Below are 12,250 nucleotides of genomic sequence, written 5' to 3' on the forward strand. Positions count from 1 at the left end.
TTCTTTTTTGAGACAGAGTTTCACTCTTGTTGCCCAGGCTGGCGTGCAACGGCACAATCTCGGCTCACTGCAACCTTCACCTCCTAGGTTCAAGCAATTCCCCTGCCTCAGCCTCCCGAGTAGCTGGGACTATAGGCACCCACTACCACTCCTGGCTTATTTTTGTATTTTTAGTAGAGATGGAGTTTCCCCACGTTGGCCGGGCTGGTCTCGAACTCCTGACCTCATGTGATCTGCCGGCCTCGGCCTCCCAAAGTGCTGGGATTACCGGGGTGAGCCACCACACCCAGCCAATTTTTGTATTTTTTTTGTAGAGACACAATTTCGCCATGTTGCCCAGATTGGAATTTACCTTTTTTTGTTTGTTTGTTTTGAGACGGAGTTTCGCTCTTGTTCGAGGCTGGAGTGCAATGGTGCGATCTTGGCTCACCGCAACCTCCATCTCCCGGATTCAAGCGATTCTCCTGCCTCAGCCTCCCAAGTAGCTGGGATTACAGGCATGTGCCACCATGCCCGGCTACTTTTGTGTTTTTAGTAGAGACAGGGTTTCTCCATGTTGGTCAGGCTGGTCTCGAACTCCTGACCTCAGATGATCTGCCCCCCTCGGCCTCCCAAAGTGCTGGGGTTACAGGCGTGAGCCACTGTGCCCAGCCAGAATTTACCCTTTTAAAGTGTACAGTTCAAAGGCTTTTACCCATGGTATGTAGGGATTGGTTCCAGGACCCCTGGGGATACCAAAATCTAAGTATGCTCAAGTCTGTTATATAAAATGCCGTAGTATTTGCATGTAACCTATGCACATCTTCCTGTGTGATACTTTATCTCTAGATTACCTGTAATACCTCATACAGTGTAAATGCTATATAAGTAGTTGTTTTACTGTATTTTTTATTTGTATTTTTTTATTGTTGTATTTTTTTCCTCAAATATTTTTAATCTGCTGTTGGTTGAATCCACAGATGGGGAATCAGCAGATACAGAGGGCTAACCGTATTCACAGAATTGTGCAGCCATCACCACAATTATATTTAGAACAATTTTATCTCCCTAAAAAGAAATGCTGTACCCTTTAGCAGTCATCTATCCCCATTTACTCGTCTGCTCAGCCCCTGGAAACCACTAACCTATACCTTCTATCTCTGTGGATTTGCCTATTCTGGACATTTCATATAAATGAAATCATATATTTGTGGCTGGCTTATTTCCAGTGATTTTTCCAGACTTAGCATGTTTTCAGAGTTCATCAACATTGTAGTATGTATCAATACTTGATTTCTTTTTCTTGCTGAATACTGTTGTGTTGTATGGGCACAACACATTTTGTTTATCCATTTATCAGTTGATGGACATTGGAGCTGAGCGCAGTGGCTCACGCCTGTAATTTCATCACTTTGGGAGGCTGAGGCAGATGGATCACCTGAGGTCAGGAGTTCAAGACCAGCCTGGCCAATATGGTGAAACCCTGTCTCTACTAAAAATACAAAAACTAGCCAGGCGTGGTGGTGGGCGCCTGTAATCCCAGCTACCTGGGAGGCTGAGGCAGGAGAATCACCTGAACCCAGGAGGCAGAGGTTTCAGTGAGCCGAGATTGTGCCATTGCACTCCAGCCTGGGCAACGAGCAAAACTATCTCAAAAGAAAGAAAAAGATAGACATAGGAGTCATTTTCACTTTTGGGATTTCTTGAATAATGCTGCTGTGAACATTTGTTTACACATTTTTGTGTGAGCCAGGCACAGTGGCTTATGCCTGTTATCCCAGCATTTTTTTTTTTTTTTTTTTTTTTGAGACAGAGTCTTGCTCTGTCATCCAGGCTGGAATGCAGTGGCATGATCTCGGTTCACTGCAACCTCTGCCTCCCAGGTTCAGGTGATTCTTCTGCCTCAGCCTCCCGAGTAGCTGGGATTACAGGCATGTGCCACCACGCCCGGCTAATTTTTGAATTTTTAGTAGAGACAGGGTTTCACCATGTTGGCCTGGCTGGTCTCAAACTCCTGACCTCAGATGATCCATCCGCCTCAGGCTCCCAAAGTGCTAGGATTACAGACGTGAGCCACTGCACCTGGCAGATCCCAGCATTTTTGGAGGCCAAAGTGGGAGGATCCCTTGAGCCCAGAAGTTCAAGATCAGCCTGGGCAACATGGCGAGACCCCTATCTCTACCAAAAAAAAAAAAAGAAAAAAAAAATCAGCCAGGCGTGGTGGCACATGCCTGTAGTCCCAGCTACTCAAGAGATTGAGGTGGGAGGATCACTTGAGCCTGGGAGGGTGAGGCTGCTATGAGCCATGATCACACGACTACTCCAGCCAGGGCTACAGAGCAAACCAGACCCTGTCTCTAAAAAGAAAACGAAGTTTTTGTGTGGATGTATGTTTTCATCTCTCTTGGACATATACCTAAGAGTAGAAGGCAGATGGACTTGGCCAGGCGTGGTGGCTTACACCTGTAATCCCAGCACTTTGGGAGGCCGAAGCGGGTGGATCACGAGGTCAGGAGTTCAAGACCAGCCTGGCCAACATAATGAAACCCAGTCTGTACTAAAAAATACAAAAATTAGCCAGGCATGGTGGCGTGTGCCTGTAATCCCAGCTACTCAGGAGGCTGAGGCAGGAGAATCGCTTGAACCCGGGAGGTGGAGGTTGCAGTGAGCCGAGATCGTACCACTGCACTCCAGCTTGGGCAACAGAGTGAGACTCCATCTCAAAAAAAAAAAAAAAGAAGGCAGATGGACTTGAGTAATGTTAAAGAGTTAAAATGGACAAGACTTGGTGGGTACTAACAGGTAAAGGGGAGAAGGGTGAGGGAAGTCAGGCATGACTCTCAGGTTTCTGGCTTGGGCAGCCGGATGGAAGATGGCGCTGAGGAGGGAAACATGGGAGGAGGCTTGAGTGGAAAGATGGTGAATTTCTCCCCTATTCTATTCCTAATAATGAGAGTTCTTTCTAAGCAGAGCTTCTGTAGTTCTGTAGCAGGTAGAAGCCTTTCAGGACCACTAAGATGCTGGCATGATGCGTGATATTCCAGTGCCCCCAGTGATGATTTTTCCAAGCAATTGTATTTTATTAGCTGAACCTCTGGGTGGAAGAACAGTGACAGTGCCAAGCTGAGACTAATAATCCTCCAGATCACATAGACTGCTACACACACACAAACTGTGAAATTCCTGTTTCATCTCATGGTTCATTTTATGATCAGTAAAAGGAAGCAATCTCCCTCTTGTTCCACATACATATTCCACAAAATACAAGCAGCCCATTTTTTAGTCCAGATGTCTCGGTAGGGGAAAGAAAAATCTCATTTTGCATTGGCACATGTGATGCCAGGAAATCTCTGCTTTCCCAGGGTGCTAGAAAATTAAAATTGTAGTAATCAACATTGGATCTAGAAAATGAGATATACAGTAGCTATTTGCACCAAATGAAATTGGCTTTTATTGGCCGTAGCTTTTTCCTGTTCCACTCACCTCTCAGGTACCATCCCTTTTCCAACTTAACCGTTAAGCGGAAGGCACCTCCCTTCTGCTGTTGGAGGCTGAGCTGGGATTAAGTGTCATTTTAACCATCTAGAGACAGAGATAGCCACATATTCCTTCAGGAAGATATCTGGGTTCAGAAGACCATTTCATACCTCAGGGCTGAGCCTGGGCACCTCACTCCAGCTTTGTCCCTCTTGCCTTCAGGTTGTGATTGCCACCAATATCGCAGAGACATCGCTGACTATTGATGGTATCTACTATGTGGTGGACCCAGGATTCGTGAAGCAGAAAGTTTACAATTCCAAGACAGGGATTGACCAGCTTGTGGTGACGCCTATTTCTCAGGTATGACGGCTTGTATCAACAGTTTTCCTGATAATCCTGGTTAGGGCCTTTCTGAAATTTTTTTGTGGTTATATATTTCAAACTTGTTTTCAAAGATGAACTTTTATGATACTGGGTACTATAATGACATGAGGGAAGGGTTTTTTGTTATTTGTTTTTAATCTTTTTTTATCCCCGAAGTCTGATTGATCCTTGAAGTTTTTAATCTTTTTTTTTTTTTTTTGAGACTAAGTTTCACTCTTGTTGCCCAGGCTGGAGTGCAGTGGCGCGATCTCGGCTCACTGCAACCTCTGCCTCCCGGGTTCAAGCGATTCTCCTGGCCTAGCCTCCCAAGTAGCTGGGATTACAGGCATGCGCCACCACACCCAGCTAATTTTCTATTTTTAGTAGAGACAGGGTTTCACCATGTTGGTCAGGCTGGTCTTGAACTCCCAACCTCAGATGATCCACCCGTCTTGGCCTCCCAAAGTGCTGGGATTACAGGCGTGAGCCACCATGCCTGGCCCTTTTTAATCTTTAAAATAGTATTTCACCATTAAAATGCCCCCATAAGGCCAGACACCTTGGCTCACACCTGTAATCCCAGCACTTTGGAATGCTGAAGTGGGAGGATTACTTGAGGCCAGGAGTTCTAAACTAGCCTGGGCAACATAGCAAGACCCTGTCACTATAAAAAATAAAAAATAAAAATTAGCCTGGCATGGGGGCATGTGCCACCAGTCCCAGCTGCTTAAGAGTCTGAGGTGGGAGGATCACTTGAGCCCAGGAGTCTGAGGCTGCAGTGAGCTAGGATAGCATCACTGCACTCTAGCTGGGGCAAGAGAGCAAGACCCTGTCTCTAAAATAATAATAATAATTTGTTTAAATGCCCCATAAAACTAGAACATAAAAAAAGTTAGAATCCTAGTACCCTATATTACCTATTTTAGATGGAAAGATCAGTACTTTATTTTCTAGTACCTTGCTTAGCTACGAGATAGATATCTGAGATAATAAATTACATGACTTTCTGGTTTTTTGGGTAATTATGGAATAATTTCCTGCCTAAATTATATTTAAAAATGAATTACCCGATCACTTTTTTGAGAGAAGTTTGGCAATAGTATATCCAAAACTTAAAGGTTCATCTCTTTAACCTAACTGTTCTGCTTCTAGAAATATATCTGAAAGTTAGAAATGATTAAATACATGTCCAAAGGTAATGGAAAAGGATGTTCATCGAAGCATTGTTTATATCAGAGGAAACCTGGAAAAAATTCTAAATGTATTCCAAAAGGGAAGTAGTTTAATAAATTATGGTATATTCATGGCATAGAATGTTGGTGGCGTTAACATGGTGGCGTGTATCTATATTTAATGACATAAGCATGTAACTATAATATTTTATTTGAAAAAGTGAGCCTGCAAAACAGCATGAATGGTATAATCCAATTTTTGTTTAAAAATAGATGGTGAGCATTTCTGCAGTGTGTGTGAGCAAGCTGTGCCCAAGATTGAAAGCATGTAGTCTAAATGTTAGCCAAGATTATTTATAGGTGGTGCTACTAGATGATGTGCATTTTCTTTCATACTTTTATATGTTGTCTTAATCTTTTACGGTGGGTGTGTATTATTTTCATAATTTGTGAAAGCTGTAAGGCTATTTTTATTTTGAAACTTAAGTAATAATAATAGCTAACACTTGTTTTGTTTTGTTTTGTTTTTCGAGATGGAGCCTCGCTCTGTTGCCCAGGCTGGAGTGCAATGGTGCGATCTCGGCTCACTGCAACCTCAGCCTCCTGGGTTCAAGTGATTCTCCTGCCTCAGCCTCCCAAGTAGCTGGGATTACAGGCGCATGCCACCATGACCACCTAATTTTTGTGGTTTTGGTAGAGACGGGGTTTCACTGTCTTAGCCAGGATGGTCTCGCTCTCCTGACCTCATGATCCACCCGCCTCGGCCTCCCAAAGTGCTGGGATTACAGGCATGAGCCACTGTGCCTGGCCCAATAATAGCTCACACTTATAGTGTACTTAACGTCCTAGATACATGCATTGACTCAGTGCATTCTCGCATTGATCCTATGTGGTAGATATTATTTTCACAGATGAGGAGCCTGAGGCACAGAGGGGTTAGGTGATTTGCCTAACATCACAGAGCTAGTGGAGCCAAGATTTGAACCTGGGTAGCCTGGCTCCAGCTTGTATGCTCTATACTACTTGTCAGGGTGGTGGTGATCAAAAAATTAGTTACACATGCCTTTCCTGATTTGGAGAGAGATATCTGTAGAATGCTGTGGAGTCCAGCCACTGTGTGTGATTGCTGCCTGGATTTGTGTGGTTAGTTGTCCTTTCATAACCTATCCTTTGGTTTGGAGCTGGCATAGTAATTTGTAAATCCTGGTACTGTTTGTAACAACAGATGGTTTGTCTGAAAATGGCCCTCTTCAGATTGCTATTCATTGTTTCCTAGCAACCTATGGCTAAACTACATTTTTTTTTAATTAAAAAAAAAATTAGTGTTTTCGAAGTAGTGTTATATTATTTTTGAAAAATAGAAGAAAAGAATTTACCCATCATCCTACTACCTCTACTGTTATCGTTTTGCTGTTTTTCTTTTCATGTTTTTTTTTTTATGTTTCTTTCTTTTTTCATGTTTCTTTCTTTCATGGTTGCAATTTTAGTAGTCAAGTAAATATGCAGTTTTGTATATTTTTTTGAGTACTTAATTTTCCTATTAGAATAATACATGTTCAATATTTGGTAAAGTCTAAAGAAAATAGACCTCATCTGCAAGCCTACTATCAGAGTTAGCCACTGTTAACATTTTAGGGTTTTTTTCCCCTAGTCATTTCCTTCTAGTAGTTGATATATAAAGACTTTTACTAAAATTATTTTACATTGTTTCGTAACTTGCATTTTGCATTTAATGCGAATGAACATTTTCTTCTGTCATTTAACATTGCAAACATGATTTTTATTTTTATTTTTTATTTTATTTTGAGTCAGGGTCAGTCTCTGTTGTTGCCCAGGCTGTAGTGCAGTGGTGTGATTACGGCTTACTGCAGCCAGCCTCGACCTCCCCAGGGTCAGGTGATCCTCCCATCTGAGCCTCCTGAATACTGGGACTACAGGCGTGAGCCACCACACCAAGCTAATTTTTGTATTTTTTGTAGAGATGGAGTTTCAACATATTGCCCTGGCTGGTCTCGAACTCCTGGGCTCAGGCGATCTACCCACCTTGGCCTCCTAAAGTGCTGGGATTATAGGCGTGAGCCATGACGCCTGGCCTGCAAACATAATTTTTAAAATGACTGCAGAGTCATCATTGGGATGATTGACATAATATATTTACTTCACTTACATTTTTGGTCATAACTGTGGGGATGGTGTTCTGTCATCTTGTTTTATGCTTTCTCTTTTATATTGCGCCACACTATTTTGAAGATGTATGTCTGAGATCTGTATAATATTTCTTCCATTAACCCTGCTTGTATTGCCTCCCTTGAACAAACTTCCCCGAAGTGCTGAGTATGGAAAGGGGAAGATAAGAGCATTGGTAGTCTTGGAAATGGTCCCAAAGGAAGTGAAATCAACCCCATTTCTGATTTTGCTAGTTGCTAATTGTCCCCCTTTTAACATATATCCTGGGTAAAGCTGTTAAGCAGTGTTTAACAGATATGTTGCTTTTATATGCCCAACCCTCTAGGCTCAGGCAAAGCAACGAGCTGGCAGAGCTGGGAGAACAGGCCCAGGGAAGTGTTACAGGCTGTACACAGAACGTGCCTACCGAGATGAAATGCTGACCACCAACGTGCCGGAAATCCAGAGAACCAACTTAGCAAGCACAGTGCTGTCACTCAAGGTAGAAATCACTGTCTTGTTAAAATGGGTTGGTGGAACAGTCCAATCCTGGCCTTCATAAATAAATCTCAGTTTTATGAACCTTGTTAAATACTTTAGTAACCTCATGAAACTAGTCCCTTTGAGTGAAATGCAAATGGCTGTGATAACAGCCTCTCACGGCAGGTCTGGGGCTAAGTTGGCATGTCTGCTGTGAACACACATTTTTTCTTACCATAACAACCAGCAGGATATTAGGTTGTAAAAGGTTCTAGTTAGGAGCATTTTCTAAAAGGAAATTAGAAAAATATAATCAATGCCAAACTGTGGACAAACACACCTAACCTCAACCACTTTAGTGCTCAGATCCAATTCTGTTCTTTTAGAACGAGAGAAAAACCCCCTGTTCAAAAACTTTGCAAGGGAACTGTCAGTACAGATTTCAGACTGGCTCTCAGGGGCTTGGTTTTCATTCTGAATCATTGTTCTTCCTCTCTCAGTCCCCAGTGAGGACTTCATTCTCTTTTGGCAGGAGGAGCTGTATGAGTAATTTCCCAGCTGATGGCGTTTCCCCCGACACTGATGCTACCCTGGAGCCCTGGCACTTTCTGGTGCAGAGTGCTCTGTTGTCATTTATTATTTATTCCCTGTAAAAGAGGCTGAAACAGAACTTTGGAAAGAAAAAAGAAACCTACTCCAGTCTCTGAAGTGCCAACAGAGAGGCATCTGTGGCTCGGACTTCAGCTCCAAACTGTGACTTTGGGCAAGTTTATTTACTTTGCCCTCTGCTCTGTGTTCTCCTCTGAAAAAGGGGCTGTTAATAGTATTTGTTGGAAAGATAAGTGAGATAATGTAGGTAAAGGCACTTGGCACAGTGCTTGGTGATTGCTAACATAATTCCTCATAGTTATTATTCACACAATAAACATTTATTGAACACCTGCTGTGTTTATGGTCACGATCACTTTATGAGAAAAAAATAGAAAGCTTAGGTCCTACCACATCACACTTTATATACACTTGAATCGTGCATCATTCAGTCGTTTCTTTTATTCATCGAATTAGCTAATGTATTGAACACCTGCTACGTACCAGGCATGTAGATTGCACTGTGGTGGTTTTGTGAACATAGTTCTCACCCAGTGTGAACTCTGAAAGCAGGGGCCATATCCTGGCCATCTTTATATCCCTCCCACCTAACATGGTATGAGATCCCTCATAGATATATAGTAGAAATGATGTATGCAAGAGACAGGACAAGTTGGTAGACTATATTATTATTATTATTGTAAAATACATAACAACATTTACTATTGTAAGCTTTTTAAAGTATACAATTCAGTGGCATTAAATACATTCAAGATGTTGTACAACCATCACCAACATCCATTTCTAGAACTTTTTCATTGTCCCAAACAGAAACTCTGTACCCATTAAACAGTGACTCCCCTTTCCCCCTTCCTCTATCCCTTGGTAACTACTCTTCTACTTTCTACCTCTCTGAATTTGTCTATTCTAGATAGCCTCATTTAAGTGGAATCATACAATATTCTTTTGTATCTGACCTGTTTCTCTTAGAATAATGTTTTCAAGATTTATTCATGTTATTTTCAAGGTTTATCCATTTATTTCATTCCTTTCTAAGGGTGAATAGTATTCTGTTGTACGTATATACCACATTTTGTTTATCCATTCATCAGCAGATGGACATTTGGATTGTTTCTACCTTTTGGCTATTATCAATAATGCTGCTGTGAACATTAGTGTGCAGGTATCTGTTTGAGTCTGCTTTCAGTTCTTTTGGGTGTATACCTAGAAGTGTAATTGCTGGGTCATGTGCTAATTCTGTATTTAGCCTATTAAGGAACCACCAAACTTTTCTACAGTGGCTGCAACATCTTACATTCCCACCAACAATGCATGAGGTTTCTGATGTCTCCCGTCCTCACCGACATTTGTTAGTTTCTGTTTTTTAAAAAACTTAAACCCATCCTAGTGGGTATGAAGTGATATCTCATTGTAGTTTTGATTTGCGTTTCCCTAATTACTACTGATGTTGTGTATCTGTGCATCTTTTTATGTGCTTGTTGGCCATTTGTATATCTTCTTTGAAGAAATGTCTATTCAAGCTCTTTGCCTATTTTTTAAACTGAGTTGTTTGTCCTTTTGTTGTTGAGTTGTACGTATTGTCATTTTGAGAGAGTGTTAGGGTTTTGTTTTTGTTTTTTTTTTTTTTTTTGGAAGATGTTTTATCATGTTGCCCAGGCTGGTCTCAACTCCCGGGCTCAAGCGATTTTCCCTCCTTGGCCTCCCAAACTGCTGGGATTACAGGTGTGAGCCACCATGCCCAACTGAGAGAGTATTTTCAAAAAGTTTCCTGAGAAATTATGTGCTTTCCTTTGGGAGGCCGAGGCAGGCGGATCACTTGAGGTCAGGAGTTCAAGACCAGCCCAGCCAACATGGTAAAACGCCATCTCTACTGAAAATACAAAAATTAGCTGGGCATGATGGCGGGTGCCTATAATCCCAGCTACTTGGGATGCTGAGGCAGGGGAATCACTTGAAGGTAGAAGGTGGAGGTTGCAGTGAGCTGAGATTGGGCCACTGCACTCCAGCCTGGGCGACAGAGTGAGACTCATCTCAAGTATGTGCTTTCTATTATAATAGTCTGAGTTTTATGTGGCCCAGCCCTGGAAGTTACTGCCAGTCTCACTGGTGGCTTCCTAATTGCAATTGAAGAAATGGGAAATAAAGTAACAAGTAGCTTCCCCACATGCTGACACTGGCTAGACTGACCCTCTTGTCACATGCCTTCTTCCTTTATGTTCTAGGCCATGGGTATCAATGATCTGCTGTCCTTTGATTTCATGGATGCCCCACCTATGGAAACTTTGATCACAGCCATGGAGCAGCTGTACACACTGGGGGCCCTGGATGACGAGGGCCTGCTCACTCGCTTGGGCCGCCGGGTAAGGGACAGACTTAACTTCCTGTGCTTTTGGGAAGATTCCCTGGTCAGCCTTTCACATCCTTCAGTCTGTACAAAATCAGGCTGAGGCCGTGGATAAGCTTTGAGTAGAATTCTAAATGTTTGTTTTTAACCTGAATTTCTCCACTATCACTTTAAACTGTTTCTTCTTTATACAAAAAGGTGTTCTGTTCATAGTTAATTTTGCCTGAGGATGTATTACTGAATGTAGCCTTAATTAGAAACGGCATCTGCAAAATTCTCATCTACCCCAACAGTAGTTATATGCTTGGTCACATACATCCCGTTGGAGTTTATTTGGGAAAAGAATAAACAACAGCGTTCTTCTGATAGAGAAAGGCATCCCAAGGCATCATTATGCTTTGGGAAAATCTGTGTTGTTACCCACTCTGACCAAGGTCTTGCTATGGTGAATCCAAATGTGTCTTCCACAGGGAAGCAGTTGTAGTCTTTTTTTCTCCCTCTAGATGGCAGAGTTCCCTCTGGAGCCAATGCTATGCAAAATGCTCATCATGTCTGTGCATCTGGGCTGCAGTGAGGAAATGCTGACCATTGTATCCATGCTGTCTGTGCAGAATGTCTTCTATAGGCCCAAGGTAGGAAGTTCAGATCCAAGTTTAGATGGGGGTGCCATGAAGTTGGGGTAGTTGGCCTGTTGCCATTCCAATGCTTGATGTGGACTTTTTTTTTTTTTTGAGATGGAGTCTCACTCTGTTGCCCAGGCTGGAGTGCACTGGAATGATCTTGCAATCTCTACCTCCCGGGTTCAAGCAGTTCTCCTGCCTCAGCCTCCAGAGCAGCTGGGATTACAGGCATGTGCCACCATGCCCTGCTAATTTTTGTATTTTTAGTAGAGACAGGGTTGCACCATGTTGGCCAGGCTGGTCTCAAACTCCTGGCCTCAAGTGAACCTCTTGCCTCAGCCTCCCAAAATGCTGGGATTACAGGCCTGAGCCATCATGCCTAGCCTGATGTGGACACTTTTGATAGGGTCTTGTAGGGCTCCCTAGAATTGCTCCATGTTCAGTTAGTAGCTGTTGAGTCGGAAATGTTCCTCTGTCCCACTGCTTGGCAGGATAAACAAGCCCTTGCAGATCAGAAGAAGGCCAAATTCCACCAGACTGAAGGGGACCACCTCACCCTGCTAGCTGTGTACAACTCCTGGAAGAACAACAAGTTCTCCAACCCATGGTGCTATGAGAACTTTATCCAGGCTCGTTCCCTGCGCCGGGCCCAGGACATTCGCAAGCAGATGTTAGGCATAATGGACAGGTAAGCCGGAATCTGATGACTCTGCATGTTTGAGTTGAACCACCTTGAGTATCATGTCTGTTCATCTCTGTGTGTACCTATAAAGCTATAGGCACCTTTTCTCTTGCTCCTCACATAACCCTTTTCCTCCAGCTTTTCCATCTTTGTTATATTCCTTCTCCCCAAGTAAGGGTATGCCTGAGAATTACCTCAGATACCTAAGAGGAAGATTATTTGTTGTTGAAAAAAATGCTGTTTGTTTGCAACCCTCATGAACATTATTACTGTGGAATTGAATACCTGTCTAAACAAAGTGTCCGTCTCTGAGTGCCTCCGTCTGCCTACTGTGTAGAGCTGCCTCTGTAGTACA

The 12,250-nt window shown here is 42.8% G+C and overlaps 1 protein-coding gene across 7 annotated transcripts in view; it reads left to right on the top strand.

The window, feature by feature from the left end:
- DHX8 (DEAH-box helicase 8) overlaps positions 1 to 12,250 on the top strand; it is a 43,792-nt gene that overhangs the window by 26,665 nt on the left and 4,877 nt on the right. For all 7 annotated transcript variants that reach the window (XM_063656394.1, XM_054457771.2, XM_054457767.2 and 4 more), the window contains 5 exons: positions 3,679 to 3,819; positions 7,507 to 7,662; positions 10,472 to 10,609; positions 11,097 to 11,225; positions 11,705 to 11,901. In XM_063656394.1, coding sequence (XP_063512464.1) covers positions 3,679 to 3,819; positions 7,507 to 7,662; positions 10,472 to 10,609; positions 11,097 to 11,225; positions 11,705 to 11,901 — 761 coding nt within the window. The remainder of the gene's footprint in view (positions 1 to 3,678; positions 3,820 to 7,506; positions 7,663 to 10,471; positions 10,610 to 11,096; positions 11,226 to 11,704; positions 11,902 to 12,250) is intronic.

The sequence above is a fragment of the Pongo pygmaeus genome, chromosome 19, assembly GCF_028885625.2.
Source record: "Pongo pygmaeus isolate AG05252 chromosome 19, NHGRI_mPonPyg2-v2.0_pri, whole genome shotgun sequence".
NCBI classification, from domain to species: Eukaryota; Metazoa; Chordata; class Mammalia; order Primates; family Hominidae; genus Pongo; species Pongo pygmaeus.